Source organism: Trichomycterus rosablanca, chromosome 14, assembly GCF_030014385.1.
Source record: "Trichomycterus rosablanca isolate fTriRos1 chromosome 14, fTriRos1.hap1, whole genome shotgun sequence".
Classification (NCBI taxonomy): Eukaryota; Metazoa; Chordata; class Actinopteri; order Siluriformes; family Trichomycteridae; genus Trichomycterus; species Trichomycterus rosablanca.
Window position 1 is genome coordinate 3,312,995 of NC_086001.1, and position 27,952 is coordinate 3,340,946.

At 41.4% G+C, this 27,952-nt stretch overlaps 1 protein-coding gene across 2 annotated transcripts; it reads right to left on the reverse strand.

The window, feature by feature from the left end:
* Positions 1-604: 604 nt before the first annotated feature.
* usp53b (ubiquitin specific peptidase 53b) lies at positions 605-27,555 on the reverse strand. 2 transcript variants are annotated; one of them, XM_063008741.1, is made up of 18 exons: positions 27,251-27,555; positions 20,392-21,314; positions 19,716-19,808; positions 19,494-19,628; positions 17,737-17,847; positions 16,648-16,730; positions 14,230-14,335; positions 12,896-13,042; positions 12,501-12,650; positions 12,224-12,392; positions 11,791-11,901; positions 10,739-10,846; positions 7,460-8,006; positions 7,132-7,196; positions 4,249-4,312; positions 2,923-3,362; positions 2,012-2,096; positions 605-1,156 (listed from the first exon to the last, which is right to left on the reverse strand). In XM_063008741.1, the coding sequence occupies exons 2-17, from the start codon at positions 20,581-20,583 to the stop codon at positions 2,020-2,022; spliced, it is 2,598 nt and encodes an 865-aa protein (XP_062864811.1). In that variant the 5' UTR covers positions 20,584-21,314; positions 27,251-27,555; the 3' UTR covers positions 605-1,156; positions 2,012-2,019. The 2 variants fall into 2 exon arrangements, with proteins under 2 accessions (XP_062864811.1, XP_062864812.1); XM_063008742.1 differs by lacking the exon at positions 27,251-27,555 and having other exon boundaries at positions 20,392-21,630.
* Between the last annotated feature and the right edge of the window lie 397 nt (positions 27,556-27,952).

The following is a 27,952-nucleotide window of genomic DNA, read 5'->3' on the forward strand; positions in this document are numbered from 1 at the left end:
CAACAGCGCCCCGTGGGCAGCGTCCTGTGACCACTGATGAAGGTCTAGAAGATGACCGACTCAAACAGCAGCAATAGATGAGCGATCGTCTCTGACTTTACATCTACAAGGTGGACCAACAAGGTAGGAGTGTCTAATAGAGTGGACAGTGAGTGGACACGGTATTTAAAAACTCCAGCAGCGCTGCTGTGTCTGATCCACTCATACCAGCACAACACACACTAACACACCACCACCATGTCAGTGTCACTGCAGTGCTGAGAATCATCCACCACCTAAATAATACCTGCTCTGTGGTGGTCCTGACCATAAAACTTATGTAGATGGACTACAGTCAGTAATTGTAGAACTACAAAGTGCTTCTATATGGTGAGTGGAGCTGATAAAATGGACAGTGAGTGTAGAAACAAGGAGGTGGTTTTAATGTTATGGCTGATCGGTGTACATGTACCTTCACTACTCAACCAGACAGTGAGGATACCTGTCCGACCTTCCCTTCCTCAGTCAGGCTGATAGCACCACTGAGACATGAAGATGAAACAGATACTTAATATGAATGAATGAATGAATGATTTCCAGTTCAGCAGTAAAACAAACACTCAGATCGTACACAAGCGTTCAAATTAAGTTTATTAACCAAAGGATAAAAATGAATGCATAGACATCTTCAAAAATAGATATAGAGGACATCATTGTACAATAATCATCTCATACGAACCATCATGCTGCTATTCCGCATGACAGAATTAGCGGGAAGGCACTCCATTAACACCTCTGAATATTTAAAGTCCTGATCTGAACAAAATTCTGGCTTTTTGAGATGAATAAATGCTTCTGTTATTCCAGTCAGAATTCCATTCAAGCATCTGCAATCCAAAAGCCCTTCTCATGATCCGAGACTCATCCTCATGATCCGAGATTTGTTCTCACGATCTGAGATTCGTTCTTACGATTCAAGATTCATTCTCTTCATCCGAGATAAATTCTCACAATCCAAGATTCATTCTCATGATCCGAGATTCATTCTCATGATCCGAGATAAATTCTCATGATCCAGGATCCATCCTCACGATCAGTGAATCATTCTTGCAATCCGGGATCCATTCCTTTCCAGGACTCTTTGGCCACAGCTACAATCTGCATATTTTCCAACAACCTTTAACACGGTAAAACAAGTCAATATTTTGCACACCAGTGGTTCTTATTTTTGTTCACAAAGAGCCGCGGTAGCTGCATGCTTCTTTACGAATCAGTAATGAGCTCCACCTGATTCCACTCGCTTAATCAGTCGGTCCTGGTCTGCACACTATTGATTAGTGGAATCAGGTGAAGCTCCTGCATGGCTGGAATGAAAACTTGCAGCCACCATGACTCTGTGTGGGTAAGAGCTAATACTACGGTCATGTATCATAATACAACACAATACACACACATCATGTCACTACGCTGCATAATCATGAAGTAGGAATGTTATTAGTGTTTACAAATAGTGATTTAATATGCAAAAAAAAAAAGTATTCACACCCTAGGTTTGGGCACTTCAAATTGTGGTCAAATGCATCCTAAAGACGTGTCAAGGACTCAATTGGTGTCCGAAATTGCAAACTGAATACACTGGACATGCATGTAGTTTGGAAAGGCACAAACCTGAATCTATTAGAGCCCACAACTTACACGGCACTGTCAGGACAAAAACCAAGTCATTAAGTCCTGGAACTGTCTGCCTTAAAACTATTTAATTTGGGGTATCAAACCTTCTTGCTATGAGGCAACAGGCTACCCACTGCACTACAGTGTCTTATATCTAATTAGTAAGAAGGAATTAGGAGGCCAAGCCACAAATATCAACAACATGATAGCATTGAATCTTCTGTATGGGTAGTTTTACTCAAGCAAACTTTAACAAAACAAAAACTGAATTGAATTGAATTTAATAATGGACGAGTGGATCTAATGGATCTAATTTACTGTATTATGGACGTGTTTTATTTTCAGTGTAGAAGTAGCTCACCGAGTCTTTCACAGATATCCGTGCTCATCCAGTCCTTTGGGAGTTACTGGGTGCCACTTTGCGATGGATTTATTGCTGCTCGAGCCTGAAAAGATTATAAAAATTAATTATTATATTAACTTGTGAATATAAATAAAAAATCTATAAATACAAAACATAAATATAAAAAATATAAACAATTATTTTACAAATATTTTAATATACTTTTAATGTATATTATACAAAATGGATTTTAACTGTATTTTAATAAAGAGGAAAAAGCGACTTATGAATAAACAGGTGGAGACAGAAAAGTATTTAATTGATTATAAATATAATTAACAGCAGCTTTAAATGAGTGTCGATTATTAGCCCTTAGACACGTGTGATTAGAAATGCAACTAAGTTTCAATGAGGACAAATAAACTATATGGCCAAAAGTATTTGGACACCTGACCATGAGCTTGAAACAGTGTGATCTCTATGTCATGTTTTATGCTATAATACCAGCCGCTCTTACAAGAAGAATGTCTGTGGGAATTTGTGCCCATTCAGTCAAAAGAGCATTTACATGACTGGGCTCTGATGCTCATTAAGAAAGCCTCAGTCAATGTTCCAGTTCATTCCAAAGCTGTTGAGTGGGGATGAGGTCAGGGCTCTGTGCAGGATGCTGGAGTTTCTTTAAATCTTTAAATAAGAGCTTTAGAGAGCTTGCTTTGTGGACAGGGTCATGCTGGAACTGGAAAGGGCCTTCCCTAAACTGTCTATGCATAGTTTTCTTTACATAATTGACTTATTACACCTGTTAGCAACTGTTGTGGCTGAAACACATGATTTTAATAATGAGAAGAGGTGTCCCAATACTTTTGTCCATATAGTGCATATAAGTGAATATATTATTCATTCTTGTAAATGTTTTGGGTTGGTAGAACCTGTATCAGCTCGGTTTTTGGCATGCTCGGAGGGAGCCAGTGCCATGCTGAGTACCAGCGGTCTCTGGTGATGATATTTCAGTCTGTATGCATCGGTCATGCAGTTATCTACGGTGAAATAGGTGGTCAGAGCCACTCTGGCCCTCGCCCGGCCCTCGTCCGTCTCGCCCGGCCCGTCCTCCCTGCGCTCCTGATCCGATCCGGACTTGGTATCAGACGACTGGAGGAGTCGAGGCCGAAAAGGGAGCTCCCTGCGCCCCTCGGGTACCCGCTGGGTGTGTTTGGGTCGTGCGGGGGGCGGGGTCAGGGGTGTCAGAGGGGAATCGGCGGCTGCTGTTTCGCTGGTGCTGGAGCGGTAGGCGCTGTCCTCGTGTTCTGATGCGGCGTTACTCGTCTCATCGGAGCTGTTACACTCTGAGGAGGAATATCTCTGCGTCCGTCTGAAAGTTTAAATATAATAATAAATTAGCTGGTAAATATTCATCTTATAAACAATGTATATTACAATAAAACTATCACCCTCATTTCCAAACCCCCTTCCCCAGACGCACACACACAATCGCTGGCCACATCTTTTCACCTGCCCGCAATGGAGTCTCATCACTAATGCCTGTGTGGGTGCCGGGCTGGTCGATAGCACAGATGAAATACAAACTCAGAACTCATGGTGGTGGGTTAGCGCATTAGACAGCTGTGCCACCCGAGTGCCCACAATTATAATATTTAAAATCTTTGTGCTTTTTTATATTTAGTAATAAAGTAACCAAACCTTTTTGCAGCATGGACCGGTGTCATATAAGATATAATTTCACGGACCGGCGGGAGCAGAAGGATTTAAAATAGAATAACTATAGAATGGAAAATCAGTGTGAATGCTGAGCTTTTTTCGATGCAACGAGACGCTGCTCCCACCTAGTGGTGATTGGAGACAATAACACCCAAAGAGTATCAGAAATTTAATTGCTCTTGTAGCGATCTCTAATTATTTATTCTTTCTGTCCGGCCCGGGAATATATGACCCACGGACCAGTACCGGTCCACAGCCCGGTGGTTGGGGACCACTGACCTACAGCACAAAATGCTCTTTATTTACATTATCAGCATTTAGCAGACTCTTTTATCCAATGCAACTTACAGTTGTGACAGTATGCAATCTAAGCAATCAAGGGTTACGGGCCTTGCTCAAGAGTCCAACAGTGACAACCTGGCAGTGGTGGGGCTTGAATCGACAGCCTTCTGATTATTGTTCCAATACCTTAACCACTGAGCTATTATGTCCTACTCTTTATGTTTTTCTTAACATAATAGTAAGGTGTAGACAGGTACCTTGAACTTGGACTGCTCTTCAGCAGGTGATCATTTTTCCCCTGGATCTTCGACAAATGCTTGTCTAAAGATAAAACACAAATCAGAGTCTTACATAAAGCTGAACTATAATCAGAAACTACAAAAATGTGTAGTTTATTAAGCTAAAAATACCATAAAACACAAGAATCTTCCCAAAAAATCATTGTATAAACATTTGGATATGCTATACAGTTGTACAGCAAAACAAAAAGTGCCTGGGTTTGATTCCATGAGTGGAGTTTGCATGTTCTCCCTAAAACCATGTGGGTTCTCTCCGGGTGCTCCAGTTTCCTTCCTCAAGTCTAAAGATATGCAGTTGCACTACTACAAATAAGTGCGTGTGTCTGCGATGGACTGCCGACCTGTCTGGGGGGTTTCCTGCCTTTAGTTTCGCCCCATTAATCAGGCGCACAGCGACCCTGAACAGGATAAATTGGTGGTAAAACTGACAATGAATTAATGAATGACTGAATGAATTCAATGTGCTGTAGTGCTCCATTATGAGCAGCAGAGGGCTGCAGCAGCACATTCATTCAAGCCGAAATTGGGTTTGTTTGAAAACTTTAATTTTACTTTTATTTATTAATTTACATTTGTTATTGGGCTACTTTTAAAATTTACTCCGTCCCGTCATTACAAACAATACAAAATTAAAACAAATTGTCCAGTGAAAGTGAATACTGATGCGGGTGTTAAAATGGCTGATGAGTTAAAGACTGTCGGTAAATATTCGAACCACCAAACCGTGGATGCTCTCTCTCTTCACTGCACATATCTACTCCGCACTGGCTGAGAAGGATAAGAAAGAGATAACAAGGCCGCTCAGGTGGCGCAGCGGTAAAGTACACTAGCTCACCAGAGTTGGGGTTTCGAATACATCGTATCGAATCTCAGCTCTGCCTCTCCGACTGGGCTAGGCGGCAGCATGAACAACGATTGGCTGCTGTTCAGGGTTAGAGGGTAAGAAAGTCGGATCATAGGTCCTCGTAACTGGTACGACTGCGGCCCCTGCTGGCTGACTGATGGCGCCTGCACAGGGCTGAGGAATAATGCTGATGGGGGTGTGGCCCTCCGTACACAGTGCCCGTCAAGTATATGAACTCGACTCGTGCAGGTGAAAAATGCAGTCTGTACTGACTGTGCGTACCGGAGGGGGTGTATATCAGTTGAGAGGCGTCCTCAGTCAGCAGTAAAGGGTAATTGGGCACGACTAGACTGGGGAATAAAAATTGGGGGAAAAAATATTAATAAAAAAAAGAAAGAAAGAGATAACAAAAAAGCTCCAAGACTGTAAATAGCTCCTAATTAAAACTCTAAAGTAAAACAAAGAGTTTGGAAAGGAGTCCTGAAGAGTCACGACTGAATGAAACAACAGAAAATAGCAAACAGTTGAATATACAATAAAATGAGGATGAGAAGGACTGTCCAAAAGTTCAACACAGCTCCTCATGTATCCTGATATTCTACTCAGAAATCATTGGGGAATGGAAAGACCTGAGGGGAGAAGAAAGTACAGGAGAGGACGGAACAGAAAAGAGTAAGTACAAATGTGTTTGTTTGTTTATTAGGATTTTACCATCATGCTTTACACACTTTGGTTACATTCATGACAGGAACGGTAGAACGGTATTAATGATAATATTATTGCAAACAATGCTTCACAAAGGTATAAAATATAAAATAAATTCAAGTACAAGGTAGGATTTAGTGACGATTTAAAAGTAGTAAACTGGTAGTTAAGTCATTTCTAGCCTCTTGAAGGATGGGTGTGTTTAAAACAGACTTTGGGCTGGATGTTTTTGCTAGACCTGGCAACCTCACACAGGAGTAGCCAGTCCACCTTCTGAATGTTTTAAAATGTGTAAGATAACTGAAGTACTCAAAAAAAACCCTGCAGATATTAGGAGAACATGAGCAACTCCTTACAGAAAGCAAGCGGATCAAACCCAGGTTTAACTGCTAGTGGTGGTAAATACTGCTCACAGTACTAAAATATTCAGGTTCTGATTTACTAAAGGTCCATGTGTAAAAAAACTGAAACAGGAAAGGGGAGTCCCCACACTGTTGGAAGCATATACTGTAAGTTATGTAATCCATTTTTTATTTTATACATCTCATTAAAAGGGGCGTCCGCATACTTTTGGCCGTACAGTGTTCACAGTAACAGACGTGGTTCTCCACCTTTAAAGGTCAGGGTTTATTTTGGGTTCCCTCCTCAGGTCCACTCGAATTATTCATATTTGACTTTCTGAGGTCAGTCTGTTTATACACACAGAGCTACAAGACATGCTGACGTTAACTCCAGTCCCAGTTCAGTGGAGCAGAACCAGTCTCATACTGGGTACCAGAAAAAACTGGACTGGCATCAGAGTACCACCTCCTGCTCGGAGCTATTAGCAAACACAGCGGGCACAAAACTGGCCGGGAAGAAGTGTGAACGGTGCCCTAGTAGATAGGATTATGAGGTCAAAAGTTTAAAGACACCTGCAGGTAACGTTTCTTTCTGAAAACAAACTGTTGGGGTCAAAAACAAAAAAATTTTTTTAGTTGATTTTTTTCAATCACTTTATCCTGGTCAGGGTCGCTGTCTCAGCAGTGGTGTGCCAGTTTATCAGACCACTGCACCACCAGAGCACCTCTCTTATGACATTTAACAGCTGTGCCTATATAAATAAGGCATTTTGGCTGCACATATTAAGGACTATAGGGAACAGTGGTGTTTTACCAAGGTCGGGAGGAAAACCAAACTGTCACCTTACACTAAGAATAAGTTTGTCTGGATGATCAGATGTTCTCATAAACATCAAAGCATCAGCATTAAGCACAGATGTATTTATGATAAGATCTTTAGCCAGTACTTACTGTGGCACAGCGGTGAGTGTGCGGTTTCTGTTTTGGACTCACCGCGACCGTGATGCACTTGAGACCTGAGAAAAACATATAGAACGTTACGGTATAATCAAGAGAGGACAGTATTTAGTCTTTAAAGCTGGACAGACTTAATAAAGAAATGCTGACAACCACCTCTAACCAGTCCAGCAATGGAAACCACTGGACCAACACTAACCGGAGCATTACATGGACGGTAGAAAATTCTCAACCCAGTATCTGCTCAGTGTTGGTCCTACTGCGGTGGTTTTATTATTATTATTATAATTATTATTATTAGTCAGGTTGACATGATCTCTACCTGAGCTGCTGAGCCTCGGTGCCTCGTATCTCCTTCCCCCCCAGGTTATCCACTCCTGGAGAGTCGGCATTGGTACTGCCACTGCTCAGCCTGTCGCTGCTCTCGTAGCCCGATTCGGTCCTCTGGATGGTCCAGTGATCCGCTCTGGGTGCCGCCACCGCTTCGCCCCTGAGCGTGGCCTCGCGTCGAGACTCCAGCGAACTGCGGCTCTCCGTCTCCGGCCTCGACTCGTCCTCGTAGATGGTCATCAGGCCTCTGGGCCTGCGCTCGGACGGCGCCCTCTCCTGATGCCGATTGCAGCGCGGACTGCCGTGATGCTGCTGCTGCTGCTGGTGCTGCCGGCGACGCTCCAGGTCACTCAGAACTCGGTCCACGTTCAGGACCTCGCGCACAGGGCGCCATGATGGTTTGGGCTTCCCGGCTGGGCCTCCGGCGGCGGTCGGGTGGACGGAGGAGCGGTCTGAACGGGATGCTCGCTGCAGTCTGGGGTCCGTGTGGGACCGCGGGCCGTTCTCAGGTGGGGAGGAGGATCTGGGGTATGTGGTGTCTAAATAAAGAGCAAATTACACAACTGGGTTAGTGTAAAGTCCACCTGACGTCATGTTTTGTTTACCCATCACTATAAGGTACGGTTAGCGTCCTAGCGGCTTCAGCTCCACCTAAAGCACAGAGACCCTAAACCCCATCTCATGATGGAACAGGAAACACTACTCAAAGTTTACAGCCTCCCAACGTGTCAACTTCCTCGGTCCTTTACTTGTAGCTCAAAAGACCAGTAAGTTAGCTATGCTAAAATCAGTAACTGTAACGTAACCCAGAAGACGTTCACACACTTTCACTTCCACCGAGCTACTCCGTTATTCCGTCCGTGATGCAGAAGCAGCTCTAACGTTACCGTGGGTTTAAAAATAAACGAGGAGATTTTTGCTCAGTTCTCTCTGTTCAGATTTGTACTTGCTGTAAGCCAGACTCTAGCTGAGGAGACAGATGGTACCCTGTGGTTTTGGAGGGGGGCCAGCGCCGAAAACCACGAGGCGAAGTGAACGCTGCTCTCAGAGTGCCCTTCTGTAGAGGACAGTGCACCCAACAACTCAAAATAAAGAATGAAGAATGATTGATTTTATGTACCTGTCAGCAGTGGGTGTGGCTAAAATACCTGGACTTAATTATATACAATTCTTTTTTTGGGGAAGGCCCTTTCCTGTTCCAGCATGTTCCTGTGCAGAGTGAGGTTTACATAAACGTGGTTTGATACATTTTGGTGAGTAGGAGCTCCGCTGGCCTGTACAGAGCCCTGACCTCAACCCCACTGAACACTTTAGGAGTGAACTAGGACGAGTCTTCTCTTCTGGTCTCACATTCATTTCAGACCTCATGAATGTTCTTTCTACTAAATAGATACAAATTCTCACAGACACTCTAAATTCTTTTTTCCAAGAAGATTGGAGTAGGATGTCCAACAAGCTCATGGTCAAACCCATGTGGACGAGGAATACCAACCTTCTTACAGACTGAGACAGGAAGACAGGATCAAAATATTAGAAATAATATTACTATTGGTAGTAGAAGTAATACTAATATTAGTGGTAGTATTAATATTACATTAATTAATATTAATTAGTAGTAAATAATAATAATAATAAATAGTAGTATTAATATTAGTAGTAGTAAAGTTAGAAGTGGTATTAATATTAGTAGTAGTAGTAAAGTTAGTAGTAGTATTAATATTAGTAGTAGTAGTATTAATATTAGTAGTAGTAGTAAAGTTGGTAGTAGTATTAATATTAGTAGTAGTAGTAAAGTTAGTAGTGGTATTAATATTAGTAGTAGTAGTAAAGTTAGTAGTGGTATTAATATTAGTAGTAGTAGTAAAGTTGGTAGTAGTATTAATATTAGTAGTAGTAGTAAAGTTAGTAGTGGTATTAATATTAGTAGTAGTAGTATTAATATTAGTAGTAATAGTAAAGTTGGTAGTAGTATTAATATTAGTAGTAGTAGTAAAGTTAGTAGTGGTATTAATATTAGTAGTAGTAGTAAAGTTAGTAGTAGTATTAATATTAGTAGTAGTAGTAGTAGTAGTGTTAGTAGTGGTATTAATATTAGTAGTAGTAGTAAAGTTGGTAGTAGTATTAATATTAGTAGTAGTAGTAAAGTTAGTAGTGGTATTAATATTAGTAGTAGTAGTAAAGTTAGTAGTAGTATTAATGTTAGTAGTAGTAGTAGTATTAATATTAGTAGTAGTAGTAGTATTATATTAGTAGTAGTTGTAGTGTTAGTAGTAGTATTAATATTAGTAGTAGAAGTATTAGTAGTAGTATTAATATTAGTAGTAGTGTTAGTAGTAGTGTTAGTGGTATTATTAGCAGTAGTATTAATGTTAGTAGTAGTAGTAGTGTTAGTAGTTGTAGTAGTGTTAGTGGTATTATTAGCAGTAGTATTAATGTTAGTAGTAGTAGTAGTGTTAGTAGTATTATTATTAGCAGTAGTATTAATGTTAGTAGTTGTAGTAGTGTTAGTGGTATTATTAGCAGTAGTATTAATGTTAGTAGTTGTAGTAGTGTTAGTGGTATTATTATTAGCAGTAGTATTAATGTTAGTAGTTGTAGTAGTGTTAGTGGTATTATTATTAGCAGTAGTATTAATGTTAGTAGTTGTAGTAGTGTTAGTGGTATTATTAGCAGTAGTATTAATGTTAGTAGTAGTAGTAGTGTTAGTAGTTGTAGTAGTGTTAGTGGTATTATTAGCAGTAGTATTAATGTTAGTAGTAGTAGTAGTGTTAATAGTTGTAGTAGTGTTAGTGGTATTATTAGCAGTAGTATTAATGTTAGTAGTAGTAGTGTTAGTAGTTGTAGTAGTGTTAGTGGTATTATTAGCAGTAGTATTAATGTTAGTAGTAGTAGTAGTGTTAATAGTTGTAGTAGTGTTAGTGGTATTATTAGCAGTAGTATTAATGTTAGTAGTAGTAGTGTTAGTAGTTGTAGTAGTGTTAGTGGTATTATTATTACTAGTAGTATTAATATTAGTGGTAGTAATAATATTAGTAGTATTATTGTTAGTAGTATTGAAATATTGATAAAAATCAAACAATGCTTAACATCAGTCACTATCACCAGTATTGTTTAATATAATTTTATTCCATTATTTATCCTGTTTAGAACTGAAATATAAATATAATATTAATAGTAAAAAAGATTTAAATAAAATGTAGAAGCTGCGCTGGTTTATTCAGTCCTTTAGCTGTTAATATTAAATAATAAAACGTGTGAGTTCTTGTCGTACCTTTGTGTGGGTGTGGCTCTGATTTGCGATGAACTCGTTCGGTTCTTGCCCTCTCTGCTCCCTGTACAGAGTCTCGCTGTCTGATCGGACTCTCGGGAAGAACTTTTACTAAAAATTACAAAAACACAGTGAGATTTAATCCTGTCTGACTGGGTTATTAGATTAGAAAACATTAAACTGCACTCATTTATTTATTTATTTATTTTATTTATTTATTTATTATTTTTAGTGGAGAGCAGATTTGATATAATTATATAGTATTGATGTATATATTATTATTATTATTATTATTATTATTATTATTAATTACAGTCACTGGCATTAATGCCCTACTTCACTGGCATTAATGCCCTGCGACTATAACACCCTTCACTCGTCTGCGAGGGCTTTCCACAAGATTTCAGAGAGTGTCTGTGGGAATTTGTGCCCAATGATGTTACACAAGAAAGCCTGTTCACAATCAACATACAGATTCCTGACCGATTCATCCCAGTGGGGTTGAGGTCAGGGTTCCGTGCAGCCACAAACCTTAATAAACCACGTGTATAAAAGTCTTGCTGTTCACACACGGGCCCAGTAATAATGGAACTGGAAAGGGCCTTCCCTAAACTAAAGCCACAGTGTTGAAACTAATTTAATTAATTCATATATAATTGTTTTATATAACAGTCAGCAGTGGGTGTGGCTGAAACATCTAATCTCGATAAGCGAGCATGATGTCCACGTACTATTGTCGATATAATGAAGTGTATTTAAAAGTTAAAAGATGCATCAGAAAAACGACTGGTCCAGAGATGATGTGTGGAAAGAGAAATCGAATGCAAAAATGTGTAAAAAGGAGGACAAATTTAACTTCTTTATTTTGGTGTAAGTGTGTCAGTTCAGTAATTAGATCTTTTTGTTGACGGTAAGCAATATTAAAACCAAGGAATTGAAATGATTCAGTAATTTTAAATTAATTCACAACATTATTATTAGGGTGTAATGTGGGTGTCTGTAGATGTTTGGTGATTTCTGGTGCATGTTACTGGTGTTTAGTGGGAGTTTCTTACAGCGGTTGGCTGTTTGCATGGTGTGTTTATGAGACGTGTGATTATTGCGCAGAGATGCTGGAGCTTCACGACCAACGTCCAACCTCTTCGACCCTGAGAGTGAAGCCTCACCTACAAACACACACAGAAAACACAACATAACATCACAACTTACCAACGGTGTGTGTGTGCACGCGATATTGACCGGTCCAAGAACCCTACCAACCAAACCCAAAAGAGTCTACAATGTGTACTTCCAAAGACAGGTCTGAATCCCAAAGCAATCAAGATCAGAACGAGACCAGGACCAGCGCAGGACCAGCACAGGAACAGCGCAGGAACAGTACAGAATCTCTTAAATTACCTCAACTGTCAAGTTGTTTTTTTATATATATAAAAAATAGTGGACTGCACTGAAACACTAAAACCAGCTGTAATAGTTGAACGGCGATACCTGGACCCTCTCCATTGAGGGCACTTTTATACTGGGACCACATGGTGGTTTGTCGGGGGGCGTCCTCGTTGGACACTGCGCTGCCGTCAGGGTTCGCGTAGAACAGAAGGAGCGGCTGGAAATGGCCCCGGATGCACTTGGACGCCACGTCCTTCCACTTGGAGCCGATCTAGTGACAACAACACAAAGTATGTTTTACTCAAGCAGAAGGGGGATTTTTACTGATTACTAATTAACACCTTCAATTAATAACTTAACATTAACAACATGCCATCACCTCTTTTACTGTGGCATCGTCAAAAAACACCCACTTGGAAGACTTGCTGTGGTAAGCAAAGGCGAGGTAATGACGGCTGGCATAGCAGATCATGCCCACCAGGTGAAGATCACGTTTCTTGGCATTTTCATCCATAACCCGATAGAAAAGCTGGAAAAATGAAAGGAAAGATAGCTAAGGGGTGCATTACAAAAATAAAAAATAGATACAAATAAATGGAAATTAAAATTGGATTTGAGTGAAATGTTGTTATACTGAAACAGATTTTAAAATATTTGTGCATTATTAATGAGTTATTTAGAAACCAAATTTGGATTTGGATTTTATTGTTATGTATTTAATTCTACCGTCTGCAGTGTAATTTTAGGACAGGGTGGAATCTTGTTGTGTCGTACCCCCGACAGGTTGAGATGTGGACCGAGAGAGCAGATCACGTCCTCGGTTAGATCCGACTGTTCGGCGTCCCACACGAAGCCAATGGTGACGATCTCGGGACAGTTCATCAGCACCCGTCGAATTTTGATGCTCTGCCCACAGTTACTCTAGAGGAGGGAAATAATAAGCAAATGTTACACAGAACAACATGAGAACCACTCTCAGTTTGTACTAAATTCCTTCTCTCTATTTTCTCGACTGTCTCATGTCGGTGGACTGAGTAGCTGGCCCAATTGTGCCAGTTCTCATTCTGATTCTATCTCTTTTCTGTCCACTATCTCCGCCAAGTGATATTTTTTGGTTTACTTTTGATAGATCCAGTTATTTTGGCCACCTCTTATAAAAAGTTATTCCTCTTTTTGGATGCCGCTCATCCTTAATTCTTGCTGGTACGAGGTTTTATCCAATGCCACTATAACAAGGCCCAACCCGCCCCATTAAAATATAATATTTAGTCATTTCAAAGCATGTAATAATAAAATAAAAAGTATAGTATATAATGTTATATAATTTAACAGAATATAGTACAGTATATTATGTTATATGATAATAATACAGTGTCATATAATAAATACATACAGTATATAATTGCTAGTGTAATAAATGAGTACAGTATATAATGTTATACGTATATAGTGAAATTTGGGGTAATGTTTGAGTTTAACTATAATATAGTATAGAACCGTATAGAATTTCCCAGCTGTATTTTAATGCTACTGTTGAAGTAAGCTATAAAACCCATGGTTGGTAAATGTGATGTTGAGGAGCACATGTTCCACCCCGGAGCGCTACAGTAAATATAGCCCCACATCACATGACCCACTGTTATATCATCACTGGCACAAAGACCCTGCAGTGCCCGGCGCTGATTCAGCACTCAGGCATTAACACGCTGGTGCTGTATACACGACACCGTCATCATCCAGCAGCTCTTTCAACACTTAAATAACTTAATCAAGCACTGGTGTGGTAGTGTTAATGTAAACGTGATGTACAGTCTGTGTTTATACTGTACAATTAACATGACACATTAGTCCACTCGTATTTAATAATGTTTTATGTGTCTGGTATTTTTTTGATTCCCAAGGAACTACTAAAGAACTACCCCTATCTCTATACTTTCATCCTCATCAAATTACCAGGACCATATCCAACAGTCATGGTCAGCTGTCCACATAATTTTGACCGAATATTGTATTTGTTTTTCACATCTGAGTAAAAAACTGATTTTTGCTTGAGCTAAGAAGGTTTTGTAAATAAATAATTAAGAAGAAGTAAGAAATAGAAGACACACGGGGCAGTTGCGGAGGTCTCCAATGGTGTTTGCCGCCTGCAGCAGTTCACCAAACATGTCGGAGCGCAGTCTGTCGGTCCTCTCCAACACCCGCTCAACCTGTTGGCTAAAACACCAAAAACACAACGTGTTAATTGCTGCCTCAGTAAACACTGACATGTTTTTGGAAGTTTGGATGAAACGAGTTCTCAGTCAAAGCCCACACAGAAACAAAAAGAACATACAAAACTCCTCACAGACAGTGACTGGAAGTGAGAATAGAACCCAAACACTTAAATCAGTCCAAGTTTGCATGCTTGGAGTTTGCATGTTCACAGCATGAAGGACAGTGGATGATGATGGGTGATGATGGAGGACAGTAGATAATGGTGGGTGATGATGGACAGTGGATGATGGGTGATGATTGACAGTGGATGATGGTGGGTGATGATAGAGGACAGTGGATGATGATGGGTGATGATGGAGGACAGTGGATGATGATGGGTGATGATGGAGGACAGTGGATGATGGTGGGTGATGATAGAGGACAGTGGATGATGGTGGGTGATGATAGAGGACAGTGGATGATGATCGGTGATGATAGAGGACAGTGGATGATGATGGGTGATGATGGAGGACAGTGGATGATGATGGGTGATGATGGAGGACAGTGGATGATGGTGGGTGATGATAGAGGACAGTGGATGATGGTGGGTGATGATAGAGGACAGTGGATGATGATGGGTGATGATGGAGGACAGTGAATGATGATGGGTGATGATGGAGGACAGTGGATGATGGTGGGTGATGATAGAGGACAGTGGATGATGGTGGGTGATGATAGAGGACAGTGGATGATGATGGGTGATGATAGAGGACAGTGGATGATGGTGGGTGATGATAGAGGACAGTGGATGATGATGGGTGATGATAGAGGACAGTGGATGATGATGGGTGATGATGGAGGACAGTGGATGATGATGGGTGATGATGGAGGACAGTGGATGATGGTGGGTGATGATAGAGGACAGTGGATGATGATCGGTGATGATAGAGGACAGTGGATGATGATCGGTGATGATAGAGGACAGTGGATGATGATGGGTGATGATGGAGGACAGTGGATGATGATGGGTGATGATGGAGGACAGTGGATGATGATGGGTGATGATGGAGGACAGTGGATGATGATGGGTGATGATGGAGGACAGTGGATGATGATGGGTGATGATGGAGGACAGTGGATGATGATCGGTGATGATAGAGGACAGTGGATGATGATGGGTGATGATGGACAGTAGATGATGGTGGGTGATGATTGACAGTGGATGATGATGGGTGATGATAGAGGACTGGATGATGGTGGGTGATGATAAAGAACAGTGGATGATGGTGGGTGATGATAGAGGACAGTAGATGATTGTGAGTGATGATAAAGGACAGTAGATGATGGTGGGTGATGATGGACAGTGGATGATGGGTGATGATTGACAGTGGATGATGGTGGGTGATGATAGAGGACAGTGGATGATGATGGGTGATAATGGACAGTGGATGATGGGTGATGATTGACAGTGGATGATGATGGGTGATGATGGAGGACAGTGGATGATGGTGGGTGATGATGGACAGTAGATGATGGTGGGTGATGATGGACAGTGGATGATGGGTGATGATGGACAGTAGATGATGGTGGGTGATGATGGACAGTGGATGATGGGTGATGATGGACAGTAGATGATGGTGGGTGATGATTGACAGTGGATGATGGTGGGTGATGATAGAGGACAGTGGATGATGATGGGTGATGATGGAGGACAGTGGATGATGGTGGGTGATGATAGAGGACTGGATGATGATGATGGGTGATGATGGACAGTAGATGATGGTGGGTGATGATGGACAGTGGATGATGATGGGTGATGATAGAGGACAGTGGATGATGGTGGGTGATGATGGACAGTAGATGATGGTGGGTGATGATGGACAGTGGATGATGGGTGATGATGGACAGTAGATGATGGTGGGTGATGATGGACAGTGGATGATGATGGGTGATGATAGAGGACAGTGGATGATGATGGGTGATGATGGAGGACAGTGGATGATGGTGGGTGATGATGGACAGTAGATGATGGTGGGTGATGATTGACAGTGGATGATGATGGGTGATGATGGACAGTAGATGATGGTGGGTGATGATGGACAGTGGATGATGGGTGATGATGGACAGTAGATGATGGTGGGTGATGATTGACAGTGGATGATGGTGGGTGATGATGGACAGTAGATGATGGTGGATGATGGTAAAGCAGTTTAGCTGGCAGATCATTGATCCGACGATGGTGGGTAGTAGTGGTGGGTGATAGCGGGTGATGATAATAATGGACGGCACTGTGGAGGGTGATGATAAATGATAAATGATTAAAGATGGCTCACCAGAGGGCCGTGGTGGAGACGTAGTGCACCAGTTCGGTGAAGGGCAGAGGGTCCGACGACGCACCACAGCTCCGACACACAAACTGTGGAGTAAGGAGAGAACAGTCAGCGCTGATACACTGATTCACTGCAGGATTTAAACTTCATATAGATAACAGCACAAAGCTACTGATCCAATTATTAATAATAATCATTTTTATTTTTAATAAACCTACATATTTAAAATGCAGCTGTAAGTGTGTGAAGCTCAGTGGAGTTCCTCCACACCAGCAAACAGCACATACCCTTCCTTCCCTAAACTCCAGCCACAAAGTGGACAGTATATCGTTTATTTAATGGATAACATCATTTAAGAATTCCTGTGTGGGTGTCTACCTTACTTTTGGCAATATGTTCACTCATCGATCACTTTATTAGAAACACGATACTGAGTAAAACTCCATGAGGTGTTAAGATGTTTCCTTCAGGTTTTGGTCCATGTTGACGTGATTAAATAACATCATTCAATCATCCCAAAGATAATCTAGTGCAGCGCCTCTCAAACCTTTCTTCTCTTAGACCCCTTTGAGTTAAAAAATAAAAATTCTGGGACCCCTTGACATGGATTGTCATGTTATTCGTACACGTTCAGCAAGGAAGACAAGAGGTTTTGTGTTCTTGCTCATGGGGAAATTCAGTGAATCTGTGATGAAGGTAAACATTTGGTATTTCCTGATATTGGTTGATGTAGTTGGTTTTATTTTGGTGAATCGGTGGTAGGAGCTTCTTCATCTTGGTCTGCTTCAGTGGGATCTGCATCATCAACTGAATCTGAATTGTTTGGAGCCAATGTTCATTGACCTTTGCTCTTTTGTGTCCCAACGTCGGCTACAGGCAGTTTAAAACAGATGTATGACATCACAAGAAATCTCCCGTATATCATTAGCCTTCTGATTTTCCAATCCCATCATGTGCGATTCTTTCTTTACTCTTTTTACTCTTTCTTTACTCTTAATTAAATGCTCACTGTGCCCCCTGGTTGAGAACCACTACTCTAGTGGATTCTGATCTGGAGACCGGGGAGGTTTTGAACTGCAGTTGTTAATATACCTGCTCATAGAGAGTCATGGCAAACTTCTGGTGCGTGATGCAGGATTTGGAGGTACAGACTTCAGATGAGTCGGACACCAAGTGCAGGTGAATCCTTGCCAGGATGTTCTCCTGCAAAAAAGATCCAGATGAAGAATCAGTTCATTATTAATGGATGAATGAATCACTGATTGATTGTGCGCTCGGGTGGTGCAGTCACCAGAGGCAAACGCTGGCAACAGAACGGCTCACAATTAAAAGCTTCTTATTCCTTTTTACAGTTCTGGTCACTTATAAAACCACATCTCAGTTTATACTGACCCTGCACTGAAATAATTCAGATACAAGCCTTATTCCACAAAGGTTAGTATAGTGGGTGGCTTGTATATCCAGTCTGACCTGTATTAACTTTATTGTTTTTGTAAATATTCACTCATTTTGAATTTGATGTCTGCATCACTTTTCAAAACAGTTGGGACAAAGAGGCATTTTAAGAATATGAACACTGTGAAAAGCCAGAATGTGGCCGGTCCTTTATCAGCAACGATTGGTTGCAAGAATTCTAGTTAATTCTAGATATTTCACCCTCTACAGTGCATAATACCATCAAAAGATTTAGAGTATCTGAGAATAAGGACTCTCATTCAATTTAGGGCAAGGTCGAAAAACCCTACTGAATGCCTTTGATTGTTAATCCCTCAGAGAACACAGCATAAAAAAAACACACAGACTCAGAAACACTTTGAAAAAACGTTGCCAATAAACGTCGCCGGCCGCTGCGTGCATAAACAGACCACAAATCTGTACTTTGCACCTTGAAAGTCACGTGTTAATAAATGCAAGTTTGCCACTGACTAGTCTGGGCTCAAATTAACTAAATGAACTACAGCACAGTGGCAAACTGTCTTGTGGTCTGACGAGTTGACAGTTGTGTTCCCAGATCCAAAGAACAACATATGCTGCCCTCTAGATCAGGGTTTTTTTCCTCTTTGTCCAGGATTTTTACCACGACCCAGGCAACACAATCAACACATCAAAACAAAACACCAAACAAAATGTACTTAATTAATGAATTGGTGGCAATCTGGTCCCACTGTTGTTTACAAGGTAAAACGTAAAGCCTTCACAAAGGGGGGCGTTCATGTAAAAGTTCATTTTGTGTTTATGTGCCTGTTAAAATTTGTTTATTTAAGTATTATTATTTTTCTCTGATGATGTTTTAGGGACACTGTTCCTTTCTATATGTTACAATAACATGGTTACATAATCACAGCATGCTATCGAGTGATAGACTGGCCTGTCTGCAGTCCAGACCGGTATAACGTATGCTGTTGTCTAGATGATGTGTTTTTAGGGACACTGATGCTGCCAAGACACTTTCAACCTGTGTTACAATAACATGGCTGCATAAGCAGAGTGTGCTATCGGGTGATAGACTGGCCTGCCTGCAGTCTCCTAAAAAAAGATAAAAATGTGGTGCATTGTGAAGCATGTTTAAAACGGGACCAATCGGATTCCAAATTATTATTAGGTCTCATTATAAAGAAGCTGATAGAACAGTGATGAGCATGCTCCTGTCCAACTTTTTGGAACATCAAATTGCAGTGTTACTGTTTTACTTTTACTGTTACTTTTCTGGAACTGAGGTTGATGATTCGCATTAACCTTGTACTCTTGTGTAAAAACGAACACACAAATAAGGACAAAACTGGACATTTTGATCATGTGACAGACACGATTTGCAGTCGAGCCGGTGAGTTTAACGGCGAGTGACGTACAAAGCATTCGGCAGCGTCGTCCATCAGGCCCAGCTGGAAGCGCTGCTCGTCTTTAAACGTCTCAGCCAGCGCATGCCGCAGCGTATCTGACGGCAACACCCGCTCTCGGCTCTGCTGGAACTGACTAAAGATGCTCTGCGGCAAGAGAGAAGGTAAAGATTTTATTCATACAGAGAGGAAATGTCTATGACTACGATTTTACCTTCAAAATTGATTGTTTACCTTTAAAGCACAGAAGATGCAGGCGTCACCGAGACAGAAGTGAGCGGACAGTTGTCTCAGACTCCTCCTGAAGATGTCCAGCTGCCAGAGAACCTACCGGCACGAAAGATTTATAGTTAGCAATGTTAGCATCATTTCCATCATACCCTACTCATGTTAGCAACATCTCAACAAGAACTCAACAAGAAGAGTTGTGTTTGAAGGGTAGCGTAATCATACACTTTATGGCCAAACATGGCTTGACATCTGATCATGAACAATGGTCATCAACAGGCTTCATGCTTTTTTTATTTAATGTGGTCAATCAGCATTTTTTGGCCAAATTATGTATATTTATGATGATTTAGTCACTGCACACAAAGCAAGGTTAATGTAAAGGAACTTTAGTGGTCTGCAATGACATCAACACAAGTGAAGACCTTCGAAATAAACTGGACAGTCAATCTCTAGCTAGGGCTTCTCGTCCAACACTTGTGCAGCAATAAACCCCAGTCGACCGTCCTCTCTCAGACGCAGCAAATTGGGCCTGTTTAGAGGCCTGGCCAAGTAGATACTACTGCCTGGGATTCCTGGTGGTGCAGAGCCAACATTAGGCTGGTGACCACAAGTAGGTTACATGTTGCCAAGCAGTAAAATTGTTTACTTAAGTCTTGATCCACAATCCATGGTCACTTACCTGCACTGCGCTGTTGAGGAAGCAACTGTTCTGGCCGGGTTCATTAAGAAGGCCCTTGGTCAGTGCCAGTGACAGCATGCTGCCTGCCTGGTAGGACTTCCCCAAGCCTGAGCCGGCATATCCCCCTGTGCCAGGGCCCCCTGTACCATAGCCACCACTCCCTGGCTTCCTGAAGAGCTTGACCCATGCCATGGAGCACGAGTCCTACTCTCAAAAGTCACTAATTTAGAAACTGACAAGAAGATTTGTCCATCTTGCGCAGTGTGTGAACAAGAATAACCCCTGTCCAGTGCATTAACCAGGGAGTCTTGAAATGCTCTGGAGTAGGACCGAATTAGACTCAAAGCTACAAAATGCTGAGGTGACTGTAAGGGCCCTGAGTAGACGGCAGGCCCAGGGGGACCCTTGGGAACAAAAAATGACCAAGAGACCAAAAGTCGTCCCCTGGCCAGTGCATTAACCAGGTAATTCCTTTAAGCTCTGTAATGCAGAGGACGTTTGGGACTCCACAGGCCCTGAGTAGACAAAAGATCCAAGTGGACCCTAAAGAACAAAAATTGTCCAGGGAAGGGTATCCAGTGTGTTAACCAGTCAAGGGGCCCAAAATTCGTACTGCCCACCCTGGCAAGAAAGAACTGGAACAGTTTTAATGGCTTCCACAATTTGTCCAGACACCATTGGGATGAGAGATCTCCTATCCCCATGCAGAGGCTAGCCACGGGTCACAAAGTATTCCTTCGCAGATCCGGCACGGATGATGGTTGTTCTGTGTAAAAATCATGACACTGACATGAGAGAAAGCACAGACGGTAGAACGAATCAATTACTCTCCGGGGTATTCCTGATGCGGTCAGCAAAGGGCAATCAGCGAGACGCGAGGCACCCGCAGCAAGGTCTCAACAGCCTTTGTTGCAAGCGATGACCTACAATAAAGGACAGAATAGAGTGAGATAGAGCATGAAAAATAAAATCAACATAGAGACGACAACAATCGTGCTGCCCAAGCCGTGCTACTCATACTGCACAGATCAACTGATACTGCTGCTCAAAGGACAATTTCCAGAGTCATGCTCATGCCAAATCCCTTTTGGCCACTCCGCAGTTTTGCTTTTCATCATTCAGGCCCTCGGGATCAATAGGCAATAAAACATTCGCAGTGAGGCTGGACGTTTATGCTGGTTCAGCTTTCGAGGAGAGGAACAGCCAGATCCAAACACTGCATCACACTCTCCTTTAGCACCGGAGTTCACTTTCAATGTTAATTAGGAATCTTTCTGCTTCCTGTTTAATTATACACAATGTGGCCAAAAGTATGTAGACAACCATTTAAATTAATGAGTTTAGTTAAATGGTTTACATGTATCGATCACCATAATGACAGTGAATGTTATGAGTTCCATTGTTATTCACAAAAGTATTTAGATACTGTATCTAGTATTTTATAAAAGCCCCTTTGGCAGCAATCACAGGTGTAAGTCCTTTTGGATTTGACTCTACAAGCTTCGTACACTCTACAAGGGCTTTTGTCTGAAATAATTAACTAAACGTTATTAAATTTAAAGGAACACAGTATGTTTATTATTTAATACTACTATTATCTACTACTATTTCACTAATAATGCTTCTGTTTTGGATAAAGAGAAGGATTACTAAAGTGGAACAGATACAGCAGTGGTAAAGATTTAGTGGAGGGGTTGCAGAACCCGGTTGCTGCGCTGTCGCAGTACGTTAACGTTAAAATCATACTCTGGAACACGGCCATGAGCATGGCACGATCATGGCGGGCACCACAGGCGCAGAAGTGCTGGATCTAATCACATGTGGCAGCACTTTCAGTAACCTTTAGTGAGACTGCATCAAGAACACGGCGTGCTCACAGTTCCTCACACTTTTAGGGCTTAATTTAGATTTTTATCTCAATATTAGGTAATTATTGTATGTCTTGCACGACTCATTACGAAAGAAAATGAAAACTAAAGTTTTTTGTTGTCCTTCCTTTTATTATAGACTATATCGATTTTGTTCTTGCTTATAGCCAGCATGCTTGGTACATTTACATTTTCAGCATTTAGCAGACGCTTTTATCCAAAGCGACTTGCACAATGAGCTGAACACGATGAGCAATTGAGGGTTAAGGGCCTTGCTCAGGGACCCAACAGTGGCGACTAGGCTTAAACCGGCAACCTTCTGTTTACTAGTCCAGTACTTTAACCACTGAGCTATCACTGCCCTTTAATGAATCTCACCTGTTGTTTGTTACCCTGGTCAGTTAGTCTATTTAATTCCTGCCTTGCGCCAGTGTTTTCAGGTGGTACCTGACCCACTGCAAACTACACCAGCATGAAAAACTAATTATAACCATTTTATACTGACCATTATTAATATTCTTGTTGTTATTATTATTGTTGTTGTTGCACCACTACCAAAAACAACCATTATGTCTATTACTGTTGTTGTTGTTGTTATTACTCATTCATTCATTGTCTGTTTTGTCTCCGCTTTATCCCATTCAGGGTCACAGTGGGTACAATTCACCGGGCAAAAAGTAGGAAACGCTTTGGACAGGTCACCAGTCCATCACAGGGCAAACACATACACACACCCTGAGCACCCGGAAGAAACCCACATGGACACGGGGAGAACATGCAATCTCCACACAGGAAGGACCCAGAGCGCTCCACCTGGGAATCGAACCCAGGACCTTCTTGCTGTGAGGCCACAGTACCACCCACCGAGTGATCAGAAGGTAACTGGTTCAGGCACCACAACCAAATTACCACTGTTGGGCCCCTAGACAAATAACCCTCATTTGCTTGCATGTAGCTTGGTGGTTAAGGTACTATACTAACGATCAAAAGGTCACAGGTTCAAGCCCCACCAATAAGCTGTTGAGAACATGAGCAAGACCCATAACTCTCAATTGCTTGCGTTGTATTCAGTCACTGCAGTAGGTCGCTTTGGATAGAAATGTCTGTAAATACAGTACATTTATTATTATTATTATTATTATTATTATTATTATTATTAACACAATCGATTCAGATTTTGCAGCGCTGCTTTCACACAAATCTCCTCATGTGCTCGTTCTGCGCATGATCAAGCGAAGATACGCTGCAGAGTGCTGGGTTGCCAGATTCCGATGTTTCAATTTTTACCAATCGATTGTTTTATGTCATCACCTCCTGCGACAAACATGTATCACGTGATTTGAAACTGCACCAGCTTGTTTGTTTACATTGACCACGTGTGTTATTTAACATGTAGAACACATACAGTCAAACCCAATAAGCAAACGGAGATATAGTTGTGGGAGGAGCTGATCTGGAGTAATATCTGGCAACCCGGGGTGAGATTGCAGTGCTGACAGTTGGGTTTACAGTGCTGGATAAGCTTGTGCTGTCCATCAGAAATCCTGCAGCGCTGCTAAAGTGCCAAAGTACTTTAACTCTTACACTGCTGAGCCACTGTACAGCACAGAAACAGCACAACTACTGGAAACTCTCATTAAACACAGCAGAAGATCAGATTTAGAAAGTGCAGTATACAGGATCACATGACACTTGATCAAAACTTCAGCACCACAGAACATCATTTAGGCACTTTAATGATCTACAGAACCATTGTTGTACGTTTCCCAGTGACAGAAATGCTCATGTTCAGTATATTAAGGTGAACTAGGTTCGGTTAGCTGATGCTCTTCCATCCTTAGAGACCCCTCACATCCTGCTTCTCATTAGTTTGACCTGATGCCCTCAGGTCGGCGCTTCAGGTCATTCGTACCTCCAGATTTAAGCACATTTTCCTCCCCTGGTCTATAAAAACCTTAAACAGCCAACATCCACACATTGTTTTTGTGCAATAACTGTCGTGTCTGTTTTTTTATGTTGATCTTATCTGTTTATTTAAAATAAATGTTGGTCTGTTTGTAGGCACCCAGGTTTTAGCTTCTGCAATCTTAATTATATGAATCATATAATGACAATAAAGCTCTTTCTGATTAGGCACAATTTATACAATTAAATCTGCAGGATTTGGGAACAGGATGACTTGGAGACTTTTGTAGTAGAAACATGTTGCTGCAAGCTAGAGGTGTAGGAACATTTTAATGTGCTGCGGACAAATTTGCAGGTCAAAGTTGTTGATCCATCATAATACATACTGGTGGAAAAAACTGTTTAGACCTGACAGCTATGGCATTGGAATGGATGGTTTTGTTTCCTGGACTGTACTGTAGGTTTGTATGTTTGTGTATTTCAGTCATTACTGACCTGATTGTACTGTACTGCAGATTGAATTAAATTGGCTTTATTGTGTACCGAACAAAACACAATAGACCTTTATGCAGAAACAATTCTACCCAGAACCAAGAACTAGCTACAGAACTATTAAGATACTTTTTGTGATGCAGCACAGGGTTGGGTTGGGGATGAGTGTGGTAAAGCTGGGAATAAATTTTAGGCCCTGTCCATAATAATAATAATAATAAGACAGACTTTTAAAGAACTACGTCAAACCAAATGTTTTTTAAAAATCTTTCCATCCACAGTTAAACTAAAAAACAGTGTAGTGTAGACTTAACAGTGATGATGTATTATTTTATGTTATTCTGATTATACTGTATTATATTTGACTATAAAAAGCCTTAAGAAGATTACATGTAAGTAAGCGTACTGTACATTATATGAGCCTTAGGTGGAGTGAGAAGTCAAACTGAACGCAGTAACAAGTAAACATGAACTTTAACTCATAACTAGCGGCCACAGTAATAATATATATTTTTTCCAATTGTTTCAGCTATTCACACAAGAATAAAGATTTAAGATACACTATATGGCCAAAATGTGTGGACACCTCACCATAAACCAGGGGCATCAATATAGAGCATCCCCTACCACTGTTGTGCCTACAACCTATTCTTCTCTTTTCACAAGATCCCAACTCTTCCAACTTTTTGGGAAGTGGGTTTGTCTTCTAACAGCTACATTAAGAATATATTCAAGATGTGTTTGGATTGAGACTGTGGGAATCTGTGCCTATTTAGTCAAAAGAGCATTTGTGATTTCATCCCAAAGGTGTTCAGGACTGTGTGAAAGTCCCTGTTGTACCTTCAAACTCAGCAAACACTTGAGCTTTCTTGTTAGGGGTGGTGTCCACATACTTTTGGTCATATAGTGTTTTTCTACCTTGTGTGTTGTTTTCGAAACAATGAACGGAAGGCTGCAGTGCAGAGGAAAATCTACACTTTCAAAATTCTCTCAGGGCCACAGATTAATGTGGTACAACAGCGATGTGTGAATAATTCTATTTTTTGAAAATAAAGACTCTTTAGCTTCATTTGAGGAAGCTGCACTAAAAAATCGATTACAGGCATCAATAAAATCCACCTGACAAAAAAAGGCCAATTCATTTAAACAGAGCAGAATGCTGCACAAGAACAGGGACTCTGTAGCGGGTCAGTTTGTTTTGTGCAGAATTCATCTAAAGTTGAAATCAAAAGTTTGCACACACTTGTATGAAGCATGTATTGGTATCCGCAAGGATCTGCATGATAATTAGTAGCAGCGTAAAAGCTTCTGTTATTTCACACTGTGGCATGTTTGTTTGTTTGTTTATTAGGATTTTAAAGTCATGTTTTACACTTTGGTTACATTCATGACAGGAACGGTAGTTACTCATTACACAAGATTCATCAGTTCACAAGGTTATATCAAACACAGTCATGGACATTTTTGTATCTCCAATTCACCTCACTTGCATGTTTTTGGACTGTGGGAGGAAACCGGAGGAAACCCACGCGAACACGGGGAGAACATGCAAACTTCACACAGAAAGGACCCGGACCGCCCCACCTAGGGATCGAACCCAGGACCTTCTTGCTGTGATGCGACAGTGCTACCCACTTAGCCACTGTGCCGCCCCACTGTGGCATGACCTCCTAGTTCCTTATTATCGAGTATAATTGATAACAGGTGACTTCTCTGTGCCCAAATAAGTCATATATAGATCTCAGAAAGTGGATTATAGAATTTTACCAAATCGGAAAGCCTTTTCTATGCAAACAACTGTCCATAAGTACAAAGTACATGAAACAGTAGTCTATGTGCCAAGGTCTGGTACCCAGGAAACACCAAATTCTGAGAGACTTAGTCTGAATTGTCAGATCTGCTGTGAACAAGAAGCTTACGGCAAATAAGAGTGAAAATCCAAAAAAAGTCAGGACAGCATGAGAAAGTGCTTGTTAAACAGCTCATCAGCCAACTTCACTCATACTGTACTTATACTAAAGTACTAACACAATGATACATGGTGCACAATGCACTTGCAAGTAGATTCACTTAACATTGGAACTGTTGAACCTGGGCCGTTTATGCGAACTGATAACTAGCTTAATATTAAACTAAATAAATTAAACTAAGTGGGTTCTGTCTCATTTAACAACAACTAACTTTAATATGTGAGTAATTCCATGAGCCATGTGAAAAATAGATGTATATTATACTTGTAATTACACTTCTATACGTCTAATTCATTATAACGTACATTAAGATCTGTTTAATGTTATTGTTGTTGTTTCTAGTTGTATTCCTGTTGCCAGCCTGGACCCAACATCAAAACATTAGATACTGTAGTGTAAGGTAGGCTATTTTACACATTTTTCATTAATATTTGATTGTTTGCAGATTTAACGCACCAGGAGGTGCGTCTCGGTGCTGAATTTGCGCAACTGTGCTATTTCTGTGCAGTTGCGCCTTTTGCAATCTATTGGACCGATTTTGGCCCACTTGGCGCACCGTAGTTCAACCAACCCCTTACAATAAAGCAGAATAAAAACAGTCCAGTTATTAAAGACACAACCTACCGCTCTGTGTGTCCGAATGTCCCAGTAATTTTGGAACCGGTGCAGTAATTCCGCAGCGGCCGCCGCGTCTTTCCGCGTTTAAAGGGTTCAAGTTCAATCCGAGCTCATGAACCGTTATAGAAGCGCAACATCAACAACCCGCACACACACACACACGCGCGCACACACACCGCTCCTCTGCGGTAATAAAGTAACCACGATAACGCACAGATCCTGTGGTGCTGTTGGTGCGGGTCGCGGTGGCTCCGTGTTCTTGGCGCTCCACGGCGCAGTACAGGATTACAGAGTGCCGGGATCGAACCCGCCCACCCTGACCCGTCCGCTCACACTGCAGTCCCGCACCATCCACTTAACACAGCGCCTGTATACCAGGATGCCAGATCGAGCATTAATCCCCCTGCACTGTTTCTGATCCGATCGAACAAGGAATCTTCTTTTGAATCGAATCGTGAATCGTTTTACGTGTCACTGTGGGCGGCACGGTGGCTAAGTCGGTAGCACTGTCGCCTCACAGCAAGAAGGTGCTGGGTTCGATCCCCAGGTGGGGCGGTTCGGGTCCTTTCTGTGTGGAGTTGGCATTTGTTCCGCGTGGGTTTCCTCCGGATGCTCCGGTTTCCTCCCACAGTCCAAAGACGTGCAAGTGAGGTGATTTGGAGATACAAAATTGTCCCATGACTGTGTTCGATACTAAACTTGTGTACT